General features: G+C 38.6%; 1 protein-coding gene across 10 annotated transcripts in view; it reads left to right on the forward strand.

Moving 5' to 3' along the window:
* The window catches only part of SYNE1 (spectrin repeat containing nuclear envelope protein 1), a 442,116-nt gene that overhangs the window by 274,343 nt on the left and 142,064 nt on the right, over positions 1-25,709 (forward strand). For 6 of the 10 annotated variants that reach the window (XM_082474327.1, XM_082474328.1, XM_082474331.1 and 3 more), the window contains 6 exons: positions 560-700; positions 7,356-7,523; positions 7,735-7,896; positions 15,819-16,013; positions 18,338-18,511; positions 21,123-21,314. In XM_082474327.1, coding sequence (XP_082330453.1) covers positions 560-700; positions 7,356-7,523; positions 7,735-7,896; positions 15,819-16,013; positions 18,338-18,511; positions 21,123-21,314 — 1,032 coding nt within the window. Of the gene's footprint in view, positions 1-559; positions 701-7,355; positions 7,524-7,734; positions 7,897-15,806; positions 16,014-18,337; positions 18,512-21,122; positions 21,315-25,709 lie in introns of all 10 variants that reach the window. The other 4 variants (XM_082474323.1, XM_082474330.1, XM_082474329.1 and 1 more) reach the window with 1 other exon arrangement.

The raw sequence follows: 25,709 nt of genomic DNA on the forward strand, positions 1-25,709 counted from the left end.
CTCTGCAACATTATTTCCTCATAACTTTGCATCTAAACTGCGTTAATTAGTTTGATAAGGCAGTGTTTTTCAGTGCTGTATATTTTCCACACATAATGTGCTGTGCTTTGGGTAGTGTATAACCATACCTGGACTCTTTTGGCAATATATTACTCCGGGTGCATTTATCTTGCTAGAATATTTGGAATTTGAAATATCCACAAGACCAAGCTTTATTTCATAGACCCTTCTGTCATTTGTATGATTCATGATTTTAATTTCTAAAGATACAATCAATCAAGAAAAGGTAAATAAATTAAAGAGATATTTCATCAACAAGAGCACTCTATAATGTGACGTGCATCCCTTACCCCTGTTTGTCTTACAAATGGTCCCTAGGAGCATATTCACGTGAGGACAAAATTTTCAAATAGTAACACAGAATTTGTATGTAAATTTGGGTCTCAGTAATTCTAACTTTTGTTGTATAGTTATCTCTGTTTTGGCCTGTGCCCGACCAGGTCTTTTGTTAACATAGCTAACCAATTTTCATGTCCTTTGGCAACATTTTATGTGACAGATGACTGCAGGTCGCTGTCACACTTTGCTGTCACCGGTCACTGAGGAGTCTGGGGAGGAGGGAACCAACAGTGAGATTTCCTCTCCACCTGCCTGTCGCTCCCCTTCACCTGTGGCTAATACAGATGCTTCCATTAACCAGGTACCGCCCCCTTGGCATTCCTCCAGCTAAGATCTCTGAACGGATGCAGGACTCCATTCTCTGTTCTTATGAGATTATGGGTATGAATCGTAGACTTTGAGAAACACACCTTAGGTGTGATAGTTGCACATACTGTGATTGTCATGTGAGACCGATACCGGCTTAACCCACCATCTCCTCTCCCAGGCTACTGAAATGAGATGAGCAAAAATTAGGTCACAGAAATGATAGCTGGAGAAGGGCCTGTTTTAAGGCATTATGGCTTTAGTTTCTAACAGCTGTCTGTAATGGAGTACTGCATCCTAACAGAAAATGAAATGTTTGTGTCACTGTTGTAAAATAACATGATTCTATTGCTGTTTTAACATTTTCACTGAACGTAGTTTTGACACTTAACCAGCTCAGATTTTGAAGATGGAAAATTTATGTTCACCGTATCAGACTTTCTTTATTTGCTAATTGCCAACAAATTTAAAGGCTGTCAGTGTATATTTTGGAGTGCCTAAGTAGATTTGCATTTTGAGTTTTCTTACTTATCTTTCAATAATCTTAAATTTTATTTTTTATAAAATGGGGACCATAGCTTGCTGTTATGAGGTGTCTTTTTTGTGTACACTATATTAAATATAGATTATACTAAATTAAATATGTCAAAAGTTTTCATGAAAAATATTGGATAGAGATCAAAAAGATGCTTTTACAATAACCAAAATTGTTTTAATGTGTGTTATAATAATGTGTGTTAAAATAATAACCAAAATTGTTTTAATGTGCGTTAAAATAATACTTTCCTTTTTTTTCCTTTAGCCAAAAAACTAAAAAAATATTTTAATTACCGTATCATGAAATTACTAGTGTTCAAAGGAGTTAAAATTTATTATCAAGGGAGAAGCATTGAACATTGCAAGTGTTCTATAAGCTATATTACAAATCAATCATATTATTTTTATTTTAAAGCAAAAGCATTCAAAATAGGATTTCTGTGATAAAGAGAACCTACCTCCCCCCAAAAAGGGAAAATGAAACGATGAAACCTTTAGATAAGACAGTTCTCTTGGAGGGAATTCCCTGGTCAGGCAACTAAGATCCTGCAAGCTGCGTGGCACGGCCGGAAAAAAAAAGACAATTCTCTTGGTAAAAATCTATGTAGCTCTAGGGAACATATCAATTCATGCATTCATCAGATACATTGTGAGCACCTGCTGGGCATAAAGCCTTGTGCTGGGTCCCAGAGGTGTAACAAAGGCGGAGACAGCAGTGGCCCTTGCCCTCAAGCACCTTGTAATCTAGAGAAAAAGTGGCCATAAGATGAAGAATAACAAAAGTGATGAGAGGGAATTAAAAAAAAAAAAAGAAGTTCACAGTGTTCTGGAGGATTTGGAAAACAGTTCTCCAAATTCTGATTTTAAAATATGAATTACTCATTCTTTGATGATGTGTTCTTCCCTGTGGTCACAGATGTCGTTAGAATCATAGAAATATGGCTAGAGTCAGCTTTTTGTTGTGTAAGAAAAATGTATCCTATATAATAATGTGCTTAATGTTCTTAACATTTTCAAATTGAACAATGAACACGGACCTTTGGACTAACACTTGGGAAGAGTATCCCCTTCCTAAAATTATAAGTCTCAGTGCTGCATCTTATGAAGTGTCTTTCCATGTACATGTGAAAGTATTCTGTAAATGGTAAAATATGCAAACGTTTTTATTATGATTACTGTAACTGTCCAGCTCAATCAAATCCCAAAATTATGAGCAAAATTGTGCTTTGTCTTAATCCCGTTTTGACACTCTGCCCATATCAACATTAATTTAAATCACATTATTAACCTAACATACTTACATATGGAACTGCAAATTAGGGGGAAAAAATCTTCATTTAGTTCATGTCAGGCAGCTATACTCGCAGGAAGCTGTTGGAAAGCAAAAATATAATGCTTGGTGTTAGACAAGTTGACCCCATCATTCCAGCCACATGTTACGCTTGTCCAGTGATGTAAGACAGAGGAAAATGAACAAATACTGCAACATGGCCAGTGATGCCTGGATCTACAAAATTTTCTCTTGAAACTGAGAACATTTAGAATTCCCATAAGTTCCAGTTTGCAGGCTCAAAACACTGTACAGAATGTGCACAGCTGTTTCAAGGAGCAGCCAAATATAACGGCTTCATAAAGTCGCAGCTGTTAAAAAAAGGCTCTGTGCTTGCTGCTTCTGTAAGTAGATCTCCATTATATAACTGACTGATCCCCTGCAGTCAGTGTGTTCTCTCTCTGACAGTAGTTATTAGCTGAAATGTGATAACAGTTTAGTTTACTTGAGGGTAGAAATAACGAGGCAGCCGCAGAACTTGCTGCAGGCTTCTTGATCTTATTAAAAGCAAGCCAAGACTTGGGCTCCTCCTCGAAAGAGCTGAGGGCAGTAGAAGTTTGATGAGAGCGGTAGTGTAATGGGTAGAACCCCCGGTTCCAGGTTAAAAAGCTCAGAATGGGTCCCAGCTCTTCCTCTAAGCTGAATGTACCCGGAAAGTCCCTCATTTGTAATGGGAAGCAATGCTACTTAATTCACAACGTGGTGAAAGTTAATTTTGAAAGTACATTTTAGACTGGAAAATGCTAATCAAATTGTAGCAGTGGTTTTCCAAATTTAATTCCTTAGGAATCTGCTGGATAATAACCCCCATAACATAGACACATAACCAACAAGAGACATATTTCTAAGGGTGATTCTTCACTATGCCAAATATTGCCCTTATTTAGTAGTTACTTATAGGACTGATTGATTTATTTTATTGACTCTATGTATTCCTCAAATAGATGCAAATGATTAATCTACAAAAGGTGATATATTTTCAAATTATTTTAGGAAACCAAGGGTTGTCTTTCCTGTCTAATAGACCTGAGACACACACACACAAGCCAGAAAACAGATTTTTTTTCTGACAAATTTATTTTATTCTTTTGGGGAACCTTTATTTATTATAGAGTATTTAATTTAAATTTTTTACATTAAAGGACGTTTTGCTTTTCCTCGTAAACAGTAATGGTACTACCTTCCATGTATACAAAACAATAGAGTTTACAAAAGTGCTTTTACATATACCATTTTTTATGAATGTATATACTTGCCTGTTATTTGCCAAATACTCCATGATACGCTCAGGATCAAAGACACTTCCACAGATTTTAAGGAACTCATAGTTTGTGTGAGAGCAGGCAAATGATGACCGTGGAGTGGGACAAGTGCTATGACAGTGGGAAGCACAGTGTTGAGGAAGGACACAGAGTAAGTACCTAAACAAGGCTGGAGTTCAGTGGGTCAAGGATGTCCCCCTTTTGTTTTAAAGCAGGGGAAGGTAGGTACAGTTGGAGTGCACTAGAGTGATGTGAAGTTTTTCAGGCAGAAGGAAGCACATGTAGGAAGTTTTTCAGGCAGCAGGAAGGAAAATGGCCCATCAAGGCAACTGTAAATAGTATCAGTATGATCGGAGAAACATAGATTTGGAGGAGGAGGTGGGAGGAGAAATGAAACTGAGAAGGTTACAGGAAACACACCCTGATGGACCTTGAATGCCACACAGAGGAATTTGAACTTTGTCCAGAAGCTAATCCTTAACCACTGAAGGAATTTAACTAGAAGCTCTGCCCAGAAGTGACTTTTAGAACAGGTCATTCTGGATCAATGTGGACATGAGAACGGAGATAGACAAATCCAGAGCCCAGGAAGCTAGTGAGGGACAGAAGTTGCACACTCTGATGCCTGGTCCAGACTGGTGATGTAAATGAGAGAAACAGCGCAGGGGCCATGGGCACCTGGACAGCACCTCCCCGCATGAACGAGGCAGCCTCTCCTCTGTTAGAATTACTGTAGCTGCCTGGACACAGAGTCCTGCCTTACCTACCTTCTGGTTTGCAAGAGAAGCCATGAATCGGGATTCTTATGAAAGCTCCCTCTCTGGATGAAGAGAAATTTTACACAATTTAAAACACTGTATAAATCAAGCTAAATGTATGCAGGCTAGAGGCAACCTGCAGGCTGCCAGTTTGCAACCTGAGAATTAGGAAGTTGTTGGTGTAACGTGAGCTTGAACCAGTGTTTTGGCAATGGTATAGAACTTCATCCTTACATAAGCAGGGGCGGTAAGGGAAAGAAGAAATAGAGAATAAATCCCAAGTAAGGTGATTAGAAGTTCCATTCACTGAAAGATGGATAATACTTCCTCATTTTTCCTAAATCCATTTCTCATCCTAGATGTGGGTTTTGTTTTGTATTTTTTTTTTTTGAAGTATTGAGTTTGAAGAGACTGTGGGATAAACTTGTACAACAGGATATGTGAGTCTGGAGCTTATAAATACAGCAATATTTAAGAATGAGGGCAAAAAACAAACTACAAAAGAGAAAGATTGAATGACTAGAGAGCTGGGAGGAGAACAGAGATGAAAAGGAAAGTGTTTCCAAAAAGGGATGGTCAGTGGTATTGAATGCTAGTGAGAGACCAAGCAAGAGAAGATCCGAAAAATAATCATTTTATATCATGGAAAACAGCCACCGCTGACTGTGGCCAGAGCATTTTCAGTGGAGTCGCTAGACTCGAAGCCCAGTTGGCTACTTAGAAGTGGACTGAGGGTGAGAAAGTGAACATATTAAGTGTAAACTACCATTTTCAGAAACTGGATTATGAAGTCAAAGGGAGAGGGAAGAAATGATGATTCCGCATGTATCTGTGTATGATGAGCCATCACATATTGATCTGTAGAACTTTCCGATATGTGCTGTCCTGCAAGAAAAAAATCAGAAAAGAGTGTGTGTAGGTGTTTTCAGATGGAAAAAAATGTGGCTTTAATTACATGCTGAGGAGAGAGACAGTGAAGAGGGAGTAGGTATTAATGGACCAAGACCCTTGCAAAAGCGAAGGTGGCTGAGGTTGTGGGAGTAGGGAGGAGGGTCCTCTTTAATCAAGAGGACCAGGAGGAGCGAGATAGAGGTGAGTCTGAATATAGACAGGCTTGAAAATTTGAGAACTTGCAGGAGTATCTCCTCAAGGGCTTTGATCGTGTGTGTGCGTACTGCAAAGAAAAGTTGCATTGAGTCATGGTTCGGGTTTTCCAAGTGGCTGAAGCAGAGGTTCAAGGGGCAAAGGAAACACAGCAGTTGGCAGGAGAAGGGTTTACATAACTTAAACACAGTCAGAAATACACTTGGGGTGAATCCATTCAGTGATGACAACCTATTATGTTCAAGGAGTGGAAGTGGGTGAGGATGAATGGATATAAGCCTGTCAAGGACTTGAAAATACCAAGATAATCTACTCAAGATGAGTGACAAGGTTAGGAATGAAAAGGAACCAGTCTCCATGCTTCAACGTCATCAATAAATGCTGGGGACTTACCTAGAAGCCTCAGCAACAGCAACAAAATGGGTAGAAGGTCTCATGGCCACTCAAACATCACTGTATTTAATTCTCAAAACCACCCAGTGTTATGCAGATGAGGGAACCCATGCATGAGATGTGAGTGACTTGCTCCAATTCTGTAGCTACTTGGGAGGAGAATTTCACCTGGGATCTCAGGTGTCCTGACGCCTCCAGTGGCAGACTTCTGTCTGAACTCATTCTGTTGTACTCCACCACCCTGCTCCTGCCCTGGTACAGACCCCCAAGACACCAGGCTCCTTCCTGCTGTTTCCTTGGTTTCCCAGGTTGTCTGGGGCTTTCGTCAATACTTTTTACCAAGACATTATTATCAATAAGGCTCAGGTTTTTGATCTTAAACAGTGCAACTGTGAAAGTAGTGAACTTTATTATAGCAATTTCCAGAATATAAACATTACGTCCCAGTTCAGTTTCTATAAATATACAGATAAACAACCATAAAAACAATTAAAAACACATGAATTATGTATCTTGAGATAGTAATGCCATTATCAATGCTAATAAAGTATGTAATATTACTTATTATCCAAGAAATAAGAAAATTCAAAAGCTTCATTTTTCAGCATTCACTTTATTTCTTGTGTACTTCCAGGAATCGAATAGAAGAAAACCTCTCTATTATTTGTTTCTTAGAGTAGTTTTAACCTCCCTATTACATTTTCCCTTATTAATATTAACATATTTAAATTAATTACTGTGAATAATGAACTCACAAATATTAAAGATCTGGCTATATCTGAAAAAAGACTTTCTATAGACTTACATGTATTTAAATCAAGGGTTTAAAAAAATTATTCAAAACTTTGATCAACACATTAAGCAACATTTTAGGAAGTAGATCATTTAGATTCTCCTTTTTTGCTGGTTAATCAGTCTCTAAATATGTATACCACTTAAACATGTATTCCACATTGTGGAAAAACCCGAACGAACTTTTTGGCCAACCCGATATTTCCATTTTACCAAATATAAAATAGGAATGAGTTTTGGCAACTTGAACTATTGGTAAATTTTTTTTTACCAATTCTAAAAAATTCTAAAGCAACTCCAGTGTGCTTTGATATGACCTTCTTGTCACAGGAGTTTACTAACTTTGATAGTTGGTAGCCCCCGGGGATGGGTGTGAATCCTAAACCTTTCCTCCACATGACAAGCAGTACCCAGGGCATCATGACCTAAACCTTGTTTTCCTCTTGAATCCAACACCGTGCTTTGCACCCATAGGACATCGCTTATTACCAAGCCTTGTCTGCTGAGACATTGCAAACGGACGCCTCCAGGATTTCCCCCAGCACTCTGCCACCCCAGGAGCTCTGTGACCCAAGACTGGAGCCGTCTGCTACTGCTAAACTGGATGATTTACAGCGCTCTTGGGAAACCTTAAAGAATGTGGTAAGTCTTCGAAATGTGGAATTGTTTAGCCCACCAAACACTGATTACCTTAGCGATTGTCTTATGAAATAAATGCATAATGTTTACACATCCCATATACAGTTGAACACCCTTTGTTGGGTCACAGAGGTAAAGCGGTGAGGAAAGAAATGTCGTAATCTAGAAGATAAGGGGCTGGGGAATATTTGGTAATATCCCTTTTCTTCTTTAGATCAGCGAAAAGCAGCGCACACTCTACGAAGCATTGGAACGCCAGCAGAAGTACCAGGACTCCCTTCAGTCCGTCTCCACGAAAATGGAGGCCATCGAGATGAAACTCGGTGAAAGTCCGGAGCATGGCAGGAGTACCGAGAGCCAGATGGCCGAACACCAGGTAAGAATAGCGATGACTTCAGTTTCCTGCATGATCAAATAGGTGCACTCTTACTTATGACTGGCCGGCCAAGCATGGGTATAAGACAGCAGGGTGACACGTTTTACTGTATCACTTGTTACAGAGTAAACAAGATCCCAAGTGGTGGTGGTTTACATCACTGCTTCAGGGAGGGGTCTGAGAGGGAAAGAAGGAAATTCAGACCTTGATGTTGCTTTTTTACTTTTATTACACAAACTGCATTTCCTTATAGTTGCCACATTATTTTTATTTTGTTTTGAACCATTGTTGTAAGAATAAAGTGTACCCCACGTCTACCTTCTCGGGGTATTGTTGTTTGAAGAAACTTAGCCAGTGTGTGCCCAGCACCTCCCCGTTATCACTGAAGAGAATAACTCTCAGACTCCAGTAGGCAAAGAAGCAGCTGAAGAATAAGGGGTTCCAAGTTGTAATCTTGTGGTTTTCCCAGACTTGAATCATTTTTTAAAAGGGACACTGGACAGTGCTTCAGCTTTAGGTGAGAAACAGAGATGATTACATTAACCTAACTCAGACAGATAGTGTTAAAAATGCATCAACTTAAAATGCACGCTAAGAAAGTGCATAGCTTAAATCTGGTTACTGCTTTAGCAACATTATCGGGTGTACTCTTAATGCATAATCAGGTGTAACTGGGTCTGGGCACTGAGGCGTGCAGTCACCTAAATATTCAGTCACCGTGGTGCAGGAAAACGCTGCTGCGGCCAGAACTCAGGAGCATGTGACAACCCTATCAAAGGCAGAGGAAAAGAAAGATATTTTAAAATGCAAATTAAGAGCTATAAAAGCATGATGCAATTATGTAGTTATCAAATACTGGGTAATTTACCCGCTTTAAGAGTGAAACTCTGTACTTTATCTTTCTTCTACTTAACATCTCTGTAGTTTTGGAACACAGGATAACCTTGGAATACATTGCTTGTTCGTATGTGTAGTCTAAGATAAAATTGTACTATTTTACAATAAAGGACCTTGCAGTATAACACAAAAATGAGAATATTTCATCTAGAGACAGCATGTTGAGAAACAGTGGTTTCAGGTTTTTGACACTCTTGTAACTTCTTAAGATAGAAATCAGAGTGTATAGCATCCATTTATAGGCCTTGTTTTGGTAAAATGACCTTCTGTGGGTCTTTCTGCTATCCTAAAGTCACCCATAGTCCATCTGGTTTGGGGAGGGTGCAGTGAAAATATAAAGTTAAAATTAACCTTTGTTTACTTGGATTAAGACAATCACGAGGACAGTCAGGGGCTTAGGTCTCTACTACCAGGCGGTATCCCCAGAGCACCGCAGTCCCCTCTAACTGACACTCCAGTTTTCTGACTGTCAGCAGCCGCCTCGCTGTCACCTGAGGGGGTGTCCGGATAGCCCCAGTGTGCTTCCTGGGGCTCTGTCTGCCTACCACCCTCCCCAGCTCTTCACTGTGCCTGAAGGGGCAGGAGAACTTCCATACGTTTGACTACAGCTTCTTTTAAGCAACCAAAAAGGATTTGGCATAAATTATCCAAAGGCTGGATTAAAGTGAATTTGAGTGTCACAGACTTAGATTATCAGAAGCCAACATTCCAGGAGAGGGTTTACAGAATTTGACTCTCTCTACTTTTGGGTACTTTCGGGTACTTTCCAATCACCTCTGCTTTTGTTCAAGGCTGATCATTCTTGTGTCCCAGGTGACAGACCACAGCTCCCAAAGACCCTTCAGCAGGTCCCACAGGATTTAGGAACTGTGTGAGATCCTGGCGGTCTGTCTTGACCTTCCAGAGTTCCTAATTAAAATGCAAATTAGCTCCCAATCACCAACATCACCCTGCCTCTCAGGTATTAGTATGAAAACACAAACTGAATGTAGAGGAAAAGTATTATTTTATTCAAGGAATTTAATGGAGAAAACTCAAAATTGCACATTAAAGCTAAGTATTATGAATTAGAAATGAACCTGTGACTTTTCTTGTAATTAAGCCCAACCACATGACTTCTGTCCCATTCTAAATTGAGAGTGGTAATGCTAACAATTATAGCAGTGAGGGGATGTAGCTAATTCAATGATTACCCATCATTGGAGCTTTTAACAATTAATGCTCTAATGAGAGGGAAAGAAATATAAATAATGTATAATTTCTTGTATCATCACAAATCTAACATTTTCCATCTGACCTACTTTTGCTGTCTGTACCTAAATTCTATGAATTCTGGGACAGCCCTGCCCACATGGAAGGCTCACGGTATCACAATATCTAAATTGGTTCTTGGCTTCTGGAATGATACTTTAAAAATTTCAAGCAATACGATAGAATTACTCTTTCTAAATTCCAGTGGAATGTGCGTGAGAAAGTCCAGTATGCTTTTAGTATTTTCTAAAAATTAATAAAAAATACTTCAATTGCTAATTTTTTCCCAACACTCTCTTGGAAGTACTAATGTTTCTTTAGAGAGCTACTCTAATTCCTACATTTTTCCTCCGAACACTTGTCTAGATCCGCTGAATTTGGGTGGAGTGCTGTGCCTTTCCTGTTACCTTCTTTAAATTGAACAATAAGTTTAATTTTAAGACATCAGTGCAGTTCATAAGCTGACTTGTGGCTGTTGTTCTGGGTGGTGAGCCCTCTGATTGGGACCTTCATTATCACGGGCAGCTAATGCTTCCTGGGCTTGCGTTGTCTTTGCCACACCAACTCAGTGATGGTTAGTAGGCAGAGCTCTGAGGTTATTTCGGTTCTGTTTCTTTAATATAAATAACAGCTCAAAGTTTGAGATGAACTCTGATGTAGATGGTTCTGAAAGTCACAGTGAAATTCACTTTCACCTTTAGTGTTGAACCAGACATGAGCTCCATGTTCTCCCCAGAGTGAGTCATTTTAGAAAAGCTCAAGGAACTTCTCTAAACCACAAACTGGTCGTACACATGCCCTCCTTGTAAACACAAGTCAGAAACGCAAAGAGGAACAACATTTCATCTCCTCTCCTTAGTTTTGAGTCAGATGTTGGAGGGAAGCATCTGGCCACCAGCTGAGACAGTTATTGGGCAAAGACATATTTAACTGCTGAATCTTTTTGTTTTTTTAGATGGAAGTGAAATTCGCATCCCATGAAATTAACCATTTTAAAGTGTACAGTTCAGTGGCTTTTAGTACTTTCACAATGTCATACAATCACCCTCCCAATCTGGTTTCAAAACATTTACATCACTGCAAAAGAAAACCCCATCCCCCAGTAAGTTTGGCTGCTGGATCTTGAAGTTAAAAACTATAGCAACCTTCCAAAAATATCCACTCTCCCCTGAGAGTAAACTGAAGCATGAATAGCGAGGCTTGACTCTAACGGAATGGAAACTAACAGTTCTAGGATTCCTAATTCCGTCATCACTTACTGCAGAACATTCAGAGAGCTGTTTTAGACATTGTGAGTCTGAAATGGAAGTTGTTCACTTCACTTTATGCCTGGTTGGTCAAATCCACTGAGATTAAATGAATGAGGAAGCTTTTTTTTTTTTCCCCCCCTGGTTGCTTCATGATTAAGATAACTGTTTTGTCTATTATGAATTAGAATGAATTCAGCTAGATGTGTTGAGCACCTACTATGTGCACAGCTGAAATAGACACTTTTATTCTTTAACATATGATTTAGGGGTAGATGAATTACCAACACATTATAGAAAACCTAGCAATGTGATTATGGGTTACAGTGGTGGGAAGATCAGAGGAGACTCTAACAGGTCTTTTGGGAGACATGGATTTTGAAAATTTGGAATGGTAACAGGAGTGGATGGGAGACACTATAAATGTAAATGTGTGAGGAAAGGCACAGAGGAGAGAATGAGAATGAACGTGGTGTGAAGCAGTGAGGGGCTCTTCTTGCTTGTACAGAGAATCAGTGCAAAAAAAGATATAATAAGGTCAGTCTAGTTATGGAGAAGCCCTCAAAACAGACCACATAATATGAATTTTATATTTTTGGCAATCAAGTACCAAAAATGATTATAAAGTAGGAGAAAATACTTTACTGGACAAAAAGCATTTTGAATGTATAACAAACAATAATGGTCTGTAAATTTATTACAATTACATTAAAATATCCCAGCAAGTTCTTTGGTGGAGATTGATAAGATAATTCTAAAACATATTGCAAATGTACTAAAAAACATATATTGAAAATGGAAAGAGTCAAGAATAGCCAAGACAACCTTGAAGAAGATGAATAAAATTGAAGGATATGTGTCCTTTCAGAGAGTGAGACTTATAAAGCTATAGCAATTATGAGACTGTGGTATTGGCACAGACACCAAATGGGTCAATGGTACAGAATGGGAAGCCAGAAGCACCGTCCCACCTACACGGACACTTGGCTTATGTCAAAAACTGTACTGCACAACAGTGAATGAAAAATCATCTTTTCACTAAATAATACAGGGTCAATAAGAAGAAAAAAAAAAAGAATTCTGACCCCTACTTACACCGGACACGGTAATTAAGTTTAGGTGGATTGTAGATCTAAATGTGAAGATTAAAAAAAAAAAAATGTTTTGAAACAGTGCTTCTCAAAGTATCTGTAGTGTATAACCTTTTTTTTTAATTTTTAAATTTCTAACTCAACATTTTAGTAAAATAAAATAAAATACTGGTTGGATATCGTGTCAACGTCAAGTTGCTATAAAATTTCTTAATGTTTACTTGCAATATCTTTCTCTTGTCATGAACTAGAGACAAACCAGTTCATGACGCCATTGAATAGACCACACTTTGAATAGCATTCTTCTAGAAGGTAACATGTGAGAGTATATTCATGACACTAGGGTAGGCAAAGATCTCTTAAATAGGATAGCAAAGGCCCTAACTTTTCCAATGAAGCAAAATACTGATATATTAGACTACAATAAAATGAAGAACTTCTGTTTATCAAAAGACATCATTAAGGAAGCTTTTACCCATTAAGGGACAGAAAAGTCACAAAATGGGAGCAGATATTTGCAATACACAGAACTAAAAGAAACACAGGCACTCCTATCCTGAATATGTACACAACTCCATGCATCAATAAGAAAAGGAAAGACTCCAATAGAAAATGGGCTAAAGATTTTTAGCAGGCGGTCACAAAAGACGATCTCCAGGTGGCCAAAAAGCATAGGGAAAAGTGCTCAGTCTAATTAACCATCAGGGAAATGCAAATTAAAGCTGCAATGAGGTACCACTATGAACCCACTAGAAAGGCTTAAATGGACAAGACCGACAAACCAGGTGACAGTGGAATACAATGCAGCGATACAAAGGGTCAGCTCTTTTTACATGCAACAGTCACAGTCTTGGAGGGAGTGAAAGAAGCCAGACACAGAACGGTACATCAGGAATGATTCCATTTCTGTAGAGCTCAAAAACAGGCAGCAGTGATCTATGACATTTGCAAGCCAGCACCATGGTGATCTCTGGAAATGAAGGGATGCGGTCCAGGGGGCTTGTGGAGTCCTGGGAATGTTCTGTTTCTCGATCTGGGTGTCAGGAGCCACAGGTATGTGCGGTTTGTGCAAATTCATAGAACTGTACACTTAGAGTCTGCACTTTTCTAGATGTATATAATAATTTCAATATAATAGTTTACTTAAACAGCAGTTGGACAGGATGACAACTGATATTAGGGAAAGAAGAGGGTTTTTGTTGCTTTGTTTTTTATATCTATCGAGAGCCCACTCTGAGGAGGCACTGGGCTTAAGCGAAGCCTACAGTCCTATGGGATAGGTGGGAATTATGCAAGTAGGGGTATATTGGAAACTGTGAAATATTGGCAACTATAAAAGCAATGATTCTTTACTTGGAGTCATGATTGCCCCTCCTGTAGGGGTAGGGCCTGTTTTTCTAACATGTCATTCAAATCCCAAAAAAGATTTTCTTCTGTCAAGATTCCAGCTAAAGAGCAAATCATAAAATACAAAAAAATGAGAAATACCAACAGTGTATAATTGTGATAGCTGTTAAGCAGGAAATAGGGTGCTGTTAAAAGAGAACAATAGAGATTTTTTTTTAGAGTCAGTGGTCAGGAAAGGCCTCTCTGAAGATGTGACAATTAACCTAAGGCTCCAAGGATGAAGAGAACCATCTCACAGAGAGGAAGAAGAGCATTCCAGAGCTTGAGGGAACACCATGTACAAAGGCCCTGAGGCAGAAAGTGCTGAGGGTCCTGGAGTAACTGAAGAAGGCTGGAATGTAGTAAGCCAGAAGGGAGTGTGGTACAAGGGGCAGGCGGCGGGGGTGAGACCGCACGAGTGCAGTAAGGAGTTTGGATTTTATTTTACAGGCAAGAAGCCACTAAGTATTTTAAAGCAGGGAAATGAGAGGATCTGGTTTACCTTTTTAAAAGGTCACTCTAATTACTCTGTGAAGAGGGGTTTGGAGAGACAAGAGTGTAAACTGGTACTCCACCCAGTAGACCATGAGAGCAATTCAGATAAGGAGTTGGCGTGACTTAGGTGGGAGCAGAGGAGACATAGAAGATACGTTTTGGAGGTGAAAGCAGTTGGATTTGCTGGTGGATATGGTGACAGAAGGTGTGAATGACTCCTAGGTCTCGAGCTTAAGCAATGAGAAGGGTGTTACCTTTTACTGAGATGGGGGCAACAGAGGAAGAAGTGGGCTTTTACATGATAAGTTGGAGACACCCGTGAAATATGTAAGTTGAACATACAAGCCTGAAACTTAGGACAGATATCTGGGTTAGAGATATACCTTTGTAAGTGTCAGGGAGGCAGAAATTTTCCTCTACTCTTCTAGGTTTTTCTGGCTGGTCTAAGAATTTAATTGACATGAGACAGATTAACCAGAGAAAATCAAATAAAAGTTTAATAACATGTATACGTGGAAGAGACCCAGGAAGACTGAATAACTTGCCAAAATGGTTGAAACTCTCGCCTTAAATACTATCTTCAGCTAAAGACAAAGGAGGATGTTGGGGGTAGTGGTTTGAGACTTAAAAGAGGAGGAAGGCAACTCACATAAAGATGGAAAAGCAAATGTTTGGTAAACAAATATTAATTGGGCCATTCAGAGATAGTGGGACACAGAGTGTACTCTGATCTCTTAAGAGTTTCCCTCACCACACCCAGCCCTATTCTTTGCAGATATCTCGATGATAGCTCTATTCCTGTAATAGGTCCCCTTTCTAGATTCTTTAGGTAGTTAGAGGGAAGGTCAGAGTTTTTCCTTGATTCTTTTGGACTTTGATTGTTTTCAGCTCAAAATAATCTGCATGCCAGAGACATTTTGGGGTGGCAAGTTTTATTCTCCTACTAAGTGTTCCACATTAGGAAGGGTTTAAAGCCTTGGCAATGGACATCGCCTGGGAGAGCTTGTGAAGAGAGAAAAGGGGCCTGGAAATTAGCCCTGAGAAACTTCAAATTTTAGAGTTGGGGAGAGGAGAAAAATAAGGAGAGGGTAACAGCATAGAAACAGGTGACAAATTTTTCCTGTCTTGTATAATGTGAGTTTGTGATTAAAACGCAGTGCTGTTTCAGACTCAGGGAAGTTTAGAGTGGGAAGAATCGTGTTGAGGAAGAAAGTGATGAATTTTATTTTCAACATAGAATTGTAGACTCAAACATAATTGAGCATACCCCCGTCGGATTACAGATGTGCCCGTTGAAAACCAGAAAGATTAATTAACCAGTTCAAATTCATTTAAGTTACCAATACAAATGGTCTTAAAATCAGAAATTTCCTGACATTCAGTCTGGTACTGTCATTCAGAAACTTAGGTCAGTAGGTCCCCCCGTTTGTTGATTAAACGACTTCCAAGTGAAGCGTCTTCACTAATATCAAACCACATGGGACTCAGCTGGTGCCACGATTCCTCGGTGCAAAAAAATACATGCACGAGTATGATTCCACAGTCTTCCCCACAGGCACTGATGGATGAGATTCTCATGCTTCAAGAGGAGATCAGTGAGCTGCAGTCAGCCCTCGCGGAGGAGCTGGTGTCTGACTCCCCAGAGTCCGACCCTGCGGAGCAGCTGCCCTTGCAGTCCACGCTCACTGTCTTAGCAGAGCGAATGTCCACCATCAAGATGCAGGCATCAGGGAGGCGACAGCTTTTGGAGGTAACAAGCTACTCTGAAGGTACCCCTCAGGTCCAGATTAACTCTTAGGGTTGTGTTGACAAGTATGTTGGGCTACGTACGTGACCGACATGTTTATTGTTTCCCGCTCAGAAGAAGCTGGTATTGTGTGTCCAAGATGGCCTCGTGAATAGAGCCCTGAGTCAGTGTGGAGCCATGAATGTGTCTTTTCACCCCTTGCTGAGTCATTTCAAGCATGCAAAACTGAGACTGTGGAAAGCTGATACTTGGTAGACATGATCTTGTGAGGAATAATTATAGGAGGTTTGCATACTAGTTTGCTATGTTTAAAGAAGAGCATTTTTATGAATAGTATTACCAATACTGTGAAGAATAAATCCTTAGTCACTGTTAGCCAATTCAAGCACGTTAATTCATGAAAATATTCTTGCTGTTCTGGTTCTCATGTTACTTAACTTTAATAGTATTTAATAGAGAAATTTTAGTCACGGTAGCAGATGTGTTAAAAATAAGTTATTTTCCTTTTTTGTTGTTGTTTTTCTCTTATCATTCCTGGCCCTAAACGTATACGATGTTCATATTGTTGATCCTATAATTTAAAGTGTCTGTGTCCTTGAATCTCTAGGGTCTAGCAGCTTCTCTGGCAAATAATTATTTATTATATATACTTATTTTATTTAGCTGCTGATTATACCATAATTCAATTAACTGTCCCCCTATTTTTGGGTATGTAGGCTGTTTCTAGTTTTACCTGTTATAAAATTAGTCAGACTAGGTATTCATATATTTTCTGGTTTTGGAGAAATTTTTTTTTTTTTTTTTTTTAAATGAATAGCCCAGTTTTGCTTTTTTTTTTTTTTTTTAAGAAATTCATGTTCTTTTTATTTATTTATTTATTTATTTATTTATTTATTTATTTATTTATGACTGTGTCGGGTCTTCGTTTCTGAGCGAGGGCTTTCTCTAGTTGCGGCAAGTGGGGGCCACTCTTCATCGCAGTGCTCGGGCCTCTCACCATCGCGGCCTCTCTTGTTGCGGAGCACAGGCTCCAGACGCGCAGGCTCAGTAATTGTGGCTCACGGGCCCAGTTGCTCCGTGGCATGTGGGATCTTCCCAGACCAGAGCTCGAACCCGTGTTCCCTGCATTGGCAGGCAGATTCTCGACCACTGCGCCACCAGGGAAGCCCTGGAGAAATTTTAAATCAATGTGTCTGCTCTATTTAATCTCTCTTTTAAACAATTTAATAAAAATTTTAATTAAAAACATAATAGATTATTAATAAAATAATTTTTAAAGTAAAGTACTTAGAGTATCTTAAGGATTAACTTCTTAATTCATTAATACTGTCCCCAGTCACTCTATGAAACCCTTGTGGAATTCTGAAATAAAGTGATTGGCCTGGATTTTTTTAAAAATATGAATTATTTGCCATCATTAAAACATCCTCAGAGATCTGACCAAAATTTTTGAATTTTTGCCTTTGCTCAAGAAACTAATAACACTGGACCACCCTTTCCTGTAGGGGATCAGTTGCCTGAAACTACATGGTGCTGCCCTTTTAGGTGGACCAGATATGTTCTTCAGTTTTCCATAGACCCCACTACTTCCTACAGTTTCCCGGACATTGAAGCCAATTTACCTACTGTCTTACGCCATTGGTTTGTTCTAATCCTTGACCAGTTTCTATCATTCATATCATCTGCCTTGTCCTGTAGATGTATTATTTAAGAATGTTTAACTCTAGGCACATGTTAGAATCATTGTAGGAGTTTTTAGGGACTTCCCTGGTGGCGCAGCAGTTAAGAATCCACCTGCCAATGCAGGGGACACGGGTTCGATCCCTTGTCCGGGAAGATCCCACATGCCGCAGAGCAACTAAGCCTGTGCGCTGCAACTACTGAGCCTGAGCTCTAGAGCCCATGAGCCACAACTACTGAAGCCCGCATGCCTAGAGCCCATGCTCCACAACAAAGAGGAACCACCGCAATGAGAAGCCCGCGCACCACAACGAAGGGTAGCCCCCGCTCGCGGCAACTAGAGAAAGCCCGCGTGCAACAACGTGGACCCAGTGCAGCCAAAAATATAAATTAATTAATTAATTTTTTTAAAAAAAGAGTAATTGTAGGAGTTTTTATAAAATACTAATCTTGAGGCTCACCTCCCCAAATTCTCATTTACTAGTCTGTGATGTGGCCTAAACATGGGTTTTTTTTTTTTTTTTTTTTTTTAAGTTTCACAGGTGATTCTGATGTGCACTCAGGCCTGAGAACCATTGCTCTACTGTGTTGAATCCTAATTATTTTACCTTAGAGTGATTTAGGTTCCATTCTGCTTAATTCATTAGGAGAAGTTAAATGATCAGCTGGAGGAACAGAGACAGGAACAGGCCCTGCAGAGGTATCGCTGTGAAGCCGATGAGCTGGACCATTGGCTCTTGAGCACTAAGGCCACTCTGGACATTGCACTGGGGTCACCCAAGGAGCCCATGGACATGGAGGCCCAGCTGGTGGACTGCCAGGTACAAAAATGTTCTTGAAGGAATATGCCAACATCACAAGGCACATTTTTTAACTACAGAAAACATAATGGTAACAAAACTTGGTATGGTTGTATGATTTTTCACAACCCATATACTTTATATACTTAGAGAGTAGAAAAACAATACCTTATAAAAGCTTAAATGAAATCCAGGCTTGGACTTAGTCTTTTGAAAAATTTTACCAAGCGCATCTACTCTTTAGAACATTTTCAGCTTCCTGAAGGACCATTCTTAAAGACTATAGATGCCAAAACACTTATGGTATCTATTTTGGTGGCTAATAAGGAATATAAGTACCCAACGAGAAGAATTAGTATCAGTGAATCGGACTGTGGATAAACACAACAGGAGATGTCTGTAGGTGGCCTGTTGCAATTTTGGTTCTAATTCAGAAATATTATGTGGAAAACTTGGCAAAATTGTTAGTTATAGGCAGACAGATTGAACATGGGAAGGTTGTCTTCTGGAGGAGAGAATTTCCTTCCTCGATGTGAGGTCTCTAGAAATTAAGGTAAGGGGTAATGGCATCAAGGTTTTTATTGTAAGATTATTTTCTTGCCTCTTTATTATGGAAACTTTCAAGCACACATATAAACATAGAGAATAGATGATAAACTCCCATGTACCAGTCATAGAATTTCAAAGATTATCAGCATAGTAGACTTTACACATGGGTGAAGTATGTTTTAAAAGTGCTTTCATTTAACTAACTAGCAAGTCTCTAGAAAACCCGGCCTAATCTGCAAGGTTAAATATCCATATGCACAACTTCATATTTCTCCCATTTGGAATCAGAGGAAATATGCACAAGCCATTAATTATGAATGCCACTTCTTTTCTTAATACTTTGTATGTCATTCTGGTCATCCCTTTTATGATTTGAGATTTTTTTTGTCATATTAATTATTATAATTTGGATTTTTAAATTCTTTGGACAAATTCTTATTTATGTGTATTCGAAGCATCTCTGCCTTGATGGTGGAGAGTAGAGAGCCATGTGCAAGTGTTTTTTATTCTTTCTATCATTTTTCTAAAGTTCCTTTTCTGAAGAGACATGTATTTTTAGCATTCCCTTCTAGCACTCGAAATTACCCATGCACTAGCATTTCAAAATTATGTTTCATCATTACTCCCATCTCTCCCTTTTGGATGTCTCTATTTTTATAGTTATGCATAAAGTCCGTGGTTGAGATAATATATTTCAGGACTTTTGCAAAGTATTGAAATGGTATTTTTTAAAACTCGAAGCATGTGGAATCACACAGGTACACAACAGTTCCTCAGTCAATTCATTCAAGCCTTTAAGCCAGTTGTATAATTATAAGTGTGGCTATCACGTGGAATTAGGGCCCCATTATGACTTTTGGGGCCCTAGGTACTTTGCTTCCATGGGCCTCTTCCTCTATAAAAATACTAAAAATTATATTTGGTTTTACAATTGCTTTGGTACAGAGACTAATATAAACTGGGGTGGTATCATTATATATTAATTGTTATTATCTTCATTTTTTTCTTCTGATTTTAAAAGAACCTAAAATTAAGACATTTTCTGGTGTCCCCAGAAGTGTTATGGCTCTCAGCACTGTGTCAACTGTGCCTAATGGAAGAGACAGTCCTGCACAGAATGATATTAGCTCCACAAAAGTAATCCTCAGGAAATCATCCTTTAAGCCCCACTTCATGAAATATTTCACTTTCCCACTTAGTTCTAGGTTTTAGGATCATACTTTTAGTCCTAGAAGTTGATGGTAGTAATTCTGATTTTGTACAGGGAAATAAAATATCTTTTCTTATTAATGTATAAATGAGTATAAATTAGAAAGTGCATTTCAAAGAGTTCAGAGTTAAGGAATATAAAAACAGAACAGTTTTTGTAGAAAATAATATGGTTATTTGTTTTGCTTGATTTTTTTAGTTGTTTTTCTCTTTTGGTTTTTGTTTTAAATAGTACTTTGGAAGAGGGGAGACTATTTTCGCTTCTTTTCTGGATTTAGCCTCCATTTTAGAAGAAAACCTTGCAGCACTAGAGAGTTGCCACAGAAAGTGAAACTAAAATTCTTAGGAAAACTTTCAGAAATGTGAGGTTAAAAATACGTTATATAAAAGACAAAAATAATAAAAATCAAGTAAAAAAAGCATCAATCTGGGAAAAAAGTCAACCCAAAGAAAAATGTTTTGAAAGAGAGAGTCCTCTTTAAATTGACACAAAAGGGGCTCATCATGTGATGTCTTTACTATTATTAGCAACAAGCATAACAGTCTAACACTAAAATAGTATAATAATCATAGTAATGGGATAACACTAAGAAATGGTCTTTTCTACTTATCTGTTGGCTACATAAAATGTGCTTTCCATATGTTTTTCATTATATAATATCTAATCTTAAATAAGAGAAAAAAGGAAGCTCAAAGAAGTTTTAAAATCTACGTACCACTCTTGAAGGTTGTAAGAAAACTAGGTAAAAAAAAAAAACCTGGAGGCATGATCTTTTGGTGAAAGACTAGTAAAGTGTTGGGTTTTGCTGTGAGACACGGTCTTTGCAGAGACTGGCAGGGTTTGTGAATTTCAGCCTTATTTCTGTTGTTCCAGAACATGCTGGTGGAAATAGAACAGAAGGTGGTGGCCTTATCGGAGCTCTCAGTCCACAATGAAAACCTGCTGCTGGAGGGCAAGGCTCACACAAAGGACGAGGCGGAGCAGCTGTCGGTGAAGCTGAGGACCCTCAAGGGGAGCCTCCTGGAGCTGCAGAGAGCGCTGCACGACAAGCAGCTCCACATCCAGGTGAGGCTGCAGCTGTGGACGCTGCATCTCTGCACGTGGCTGGTCTGGCCTCTGAGCACGGGACACCTAAAGGGGACAGCTGGGGAATGATACGTACTTATGTACATACGTGCTTTGCACAGTCTGGCATAGGTTTTCAAATAGGTTTTGTAAGAACTATTTGAATGCAGACACCTGAAAACTGCAACATAGGAAAAGAAAAGAAAATGAAAATAATTACCAAAATCTATCAAGTACATCATTTTAAAAAATATTTAAACATAGGTCATGGATTAAGATATCCTATGACACTCTTATATTTCTCCCTTATTTCTCCTATATTCTACTTTTCAGATAGACTCTTTTATTTAGCACCCACAACTTCAGACTTGTCATATATTCCAGGTGAATTGAACCTTTTTACTATTGTGTAATGACCTTAACGTTCCCTAATAGTGATTTTTGTTTTAGACGACTAGAGCTATTTTTGGGTAATATTTGCCTCGCGTGTCTTTTAATTTTCCTTTGATTTCACCCTTTCTGGGTCCTTATATTTTAGATTTGTTTCTTATAAAGAACATTTAGCTATATTTTGTTGGTTTTAAACATATGTAGTCAGAAAACCTCTGACTTTTGAAGGGCAGGTTTAGTCCGTTTAAATTTATTGTGATTATTGATATGTTTGAACTTTTATTCTTATTTTTTGTTTTCCATTTTTGTCCTGTTCTTTCTATTCTTCTTTCTCCTTTTCAACCTTTGTTTATAAGTGGTTGAATGCTTTTCTTTGTTTTTTTCCTCTACTTTTTAATCATGCATACCTAATAAATTGTAAGTTAATATCTTAATCTGCTTCCAGATCAATACAAGAAACTTAGAACACATTCACTCAGATTTCTTCCCATGCACCTTGTATACTATTATTGTCTAATATTTTGATTTTGTTCTTTTTTAATCTATACAAATTAGAATTATTATTATTATTATCTTACACAAAAATTAAGCAACTGTGCGGGAATTCTCTGGTGGTCCAGTAGTTAGGACTCCGTGCTTTCACTGCTGAGTGCCTGGGTTCAATCCCTGGTCAGGAAACTAAGATCCCGTGAGCCGTGCAGTGTGGCCAAAATAAAAAAAAAAAAGCTAAGCAAAAGTTTATTGAGAAACTACTATGTGCCAGCCACTATTCTATGTGATAGAGTGAAAGAGCATGGGCAACATCTATCTGTATCTGTATATCTATATATTCCATCTTCAAGGGATTATGTTTGGGAGAGACAGATAGTAATATAAAATTAAGGTACATTATTATATGCTAAGTTAGAAGATGATAAGAGCTATAGGTGAAATACCCATAAGGCAGGTAGATAAAGGCAAGGCTGGGCGGATTTGCAGTTTTAAACAGGGTGGCCAAGGAAGCCTTCCAATAATAATGGGATAACACTAAGGAATGGTCTTTGGTTACGTTACGTTTGAAGGAGTGAGCCATGTGGACATGGGAGGATAGAGTTCCAGGCTCAGGGGGAAGCAAGGGCAAAGGCTCCCAGGTGGGCTCCTACCTGGTCTGTTCAACATGCCCAACGGCTGGAGTGGAGTGAGCAAGACGAGAGAGGTCAGACAGGTAACAGGGGCCCAGGGTGCAAAAGACCTCGTAGGCATCATATGAGCTTTGGCTTTTTATGCTGGGGGAATTGAGAAGCCATTGGAGTGTCGGGGGACAAAGGAGTGACAAGATCAAATTATAACTGCTGTAGGGGACCAGGGTGGAAACTGAGAGACCAGTTAGGAGGTTAGAAGTGATGAGGACTTATTAGATTGTGGATAACTCTGAGGAAGAGAACTGGGGGAAGGAGGGCTAGTTGGGTCAATGGTTTCATTAGGGACAGGTTAGGTTTGAGATGTGTCCTCAACGTTAAGCAGTGGTTGGAATTCAAGAGACAGACCTAGACCGAATCATCGGCCTCTAGATGGTCCTCAAAGGCTTGAGACTCCGTGAGTTCACCAAGGGTGTGAGGAGAGATAAAGAGCACCAAGTGCTGAGATGCTCCAGTGTGAAAAGTTTGGAAAATGTGGAGGAGCCCAAAAAGGAAACAGCAGTGAGGTGGGAAGAAAACTGAGATTTGGGTTCCTGGGAGACACTTGAGGGTAAGTGAGTTAAAATGAGGACTAAGAACTGACCACTGGATTTAGCAACATGCAGGTCTTCTGTGACCCCAACCACAGCTTTTTCAGTGAAATAGTGGAGGCAAAAAACCCTCTGAAATGAAAGTGAGAATGGAGAAGGGAGTTGGAGAGGAAGCGTGCAGGAAACTCAGGAGTTTCACTATAAAGAGGAACAGAGGAATGGAATAAACTATAAGAAGTAAGTTAGGAGAAATTTGTTACATTTTAAGATCAAAGAATAATGACATGTTTACAGGGAGATGGAAACAACTCAGGAGAGGAAAAATTGATGAAAAAGAAGTGAGATTGCCACAACAGTCTTCCTGTTAGAAGGGAGAAGATGGAATCAAAGGGGAGGGAGTGGTCTTGGAACCAGTATCAGGAGGGAGGGAAACATCTGTATTTGAGTACAGATGCTGGCAGGGGATATGGCACAAATATTATAGTGGGAGCTTAATGAACATTCACTGCGATTGCTTCTGCTTTCTCAGTGTAATAAATTTTTTTGGACTAAACTACGTATTTTCAGTTCTTTGCTAATCACATGATTATATGATCTGGAACATCAAGCCTAGTCAACAGAAAACTATTAGAAGCAATGGAAGAATTTAGTAAGGAGACTGGCTTATTAAAAAGATGAAATAGAGAATCCATAACTTTCCTGTATAAATAAAAAGTTAGTGAAATAATATAGAATAATTTTCCATCTATAACATGAACAAAATGTAAAGTATTTGAAATCTCAACATTTTAAAACCCGAGTGATAGCAAAAAAAACTGAAAAAATAGAGAGAAACTTTATTTTTAGATAGGAATACAGTATCTTAAAGATGTCAGATTTTCCTCTACTAAAACATAAATTTAAGTTATTCACAACTAAAATACTAACTGTATATTTTTGAAATGTGACAAAATGATACCAGGTTTACCTGGAATAAAATAAACCTGAAAAAAACTGTAAAATTCTGACAGTAAAGAGTTATGAGGGGTTAATTATTCTTATATATTAAAATACAATATTACAATAATTAGTACTGGCACAATAAATGGATGAACAAAAAATGAGAATAAATATTCCCAAAAGAGATCGCAGTATACAAGGGCATTAGATAAATGTTTAAGGTGGCATTTCAAGTCACTGTTTAAAATATGATTCACTGTGTAAATAATAAAAAAGTAATAGGGGACTTCCCTGGTGGCACAGTGTTTAAGAAACCAACTGCCAATGCAGGGAACACGGGTTCAAGCCCTGGCCTGGGAAGATCCCACATGCCACAGAGCAATTAAGCCCATGCGCCGCAACTAATGAAGCCCGTGCGCCTAGAGCCCGTGCTCCGCAACAAGAGAAGCCACTGCAATGAGAAGCCCGCACACCGCAACGAAGAGTAGCCCCCGCTCGCCACAACTAGAGAAAGGCCGCATGCAGCAACAAAGACCCAACACAGCCAAAAATAAATAAATAAATAAATAAAATTAAAATGAATAAATAAATAAAGTAATAGGCAAACCACTTGAAATATGATAAACTAGATTCCCTATCCCACTCTTTACAGAAAAAAGTGCATCACAGGTGGATCAAAGATTTAATGTAAAAACTAAATCTAAAACGTTCTGGATGTATGGGTATTAAAAAAAAAAAAAATCTTAGGATGGGAAGGACCTTTGCTAGTATGACCAAAACCCAGAATTTCAGTTTCTTTAAAATTACTACATAGAAATGAGAAAGTTCTGTATGACCAAGAAAATATTAACCAAATTAAATGACATGGACAAATATGGAAGAAACTATGCAATTCACATGACCAGGAATTAATTCCCTTAATTTCCAGAAATCTTACTGTAAATCAATAAAAAAATAAGAAAAGGTCACCTAATAGAAATATAGACAAAAAATACGAAGAGGTGATTCAAAGGAAAAGAAATACAAATGGCCGATGAACATATGAAAAAATATTTGAACTCACTATTAGATAAATAAATGCCAATAAAGACAAAATGCAACTTTTCACGTTAAATTCACATACTTTAAAATGCACACGCAATCTGACTTTATGAATTAAAGCAAAAAGTAAAATGTTAAAAGTATTAAAGTTGAACAAAACTAGAAGGATTTTCTAACTGGGAGAGTATACCACAGTTCACTTAGTTTTATAAAAGATATTGTCAATCTAACGCATAATGCTTTTTTTTTTCCCCTCCTTTTTCCCCCATTGTTGGTGTGTGAATGAACTTTAAGAAACCAAAACAAAGGGAAGGACT

This window comes from Balaenoptera physalus (assembly GCF_965194825.1).
Source record: "Balaenoptera physalus genome assembly, chromosome: 9".
In the NCBI taxonomy this organism is placed as follows: Eukaryota; Metazoa; Chordata; class Mammalia; order Artiodactyla; family Balaenopteridae; genus Balaenoptera; species Balaenoptera physalus.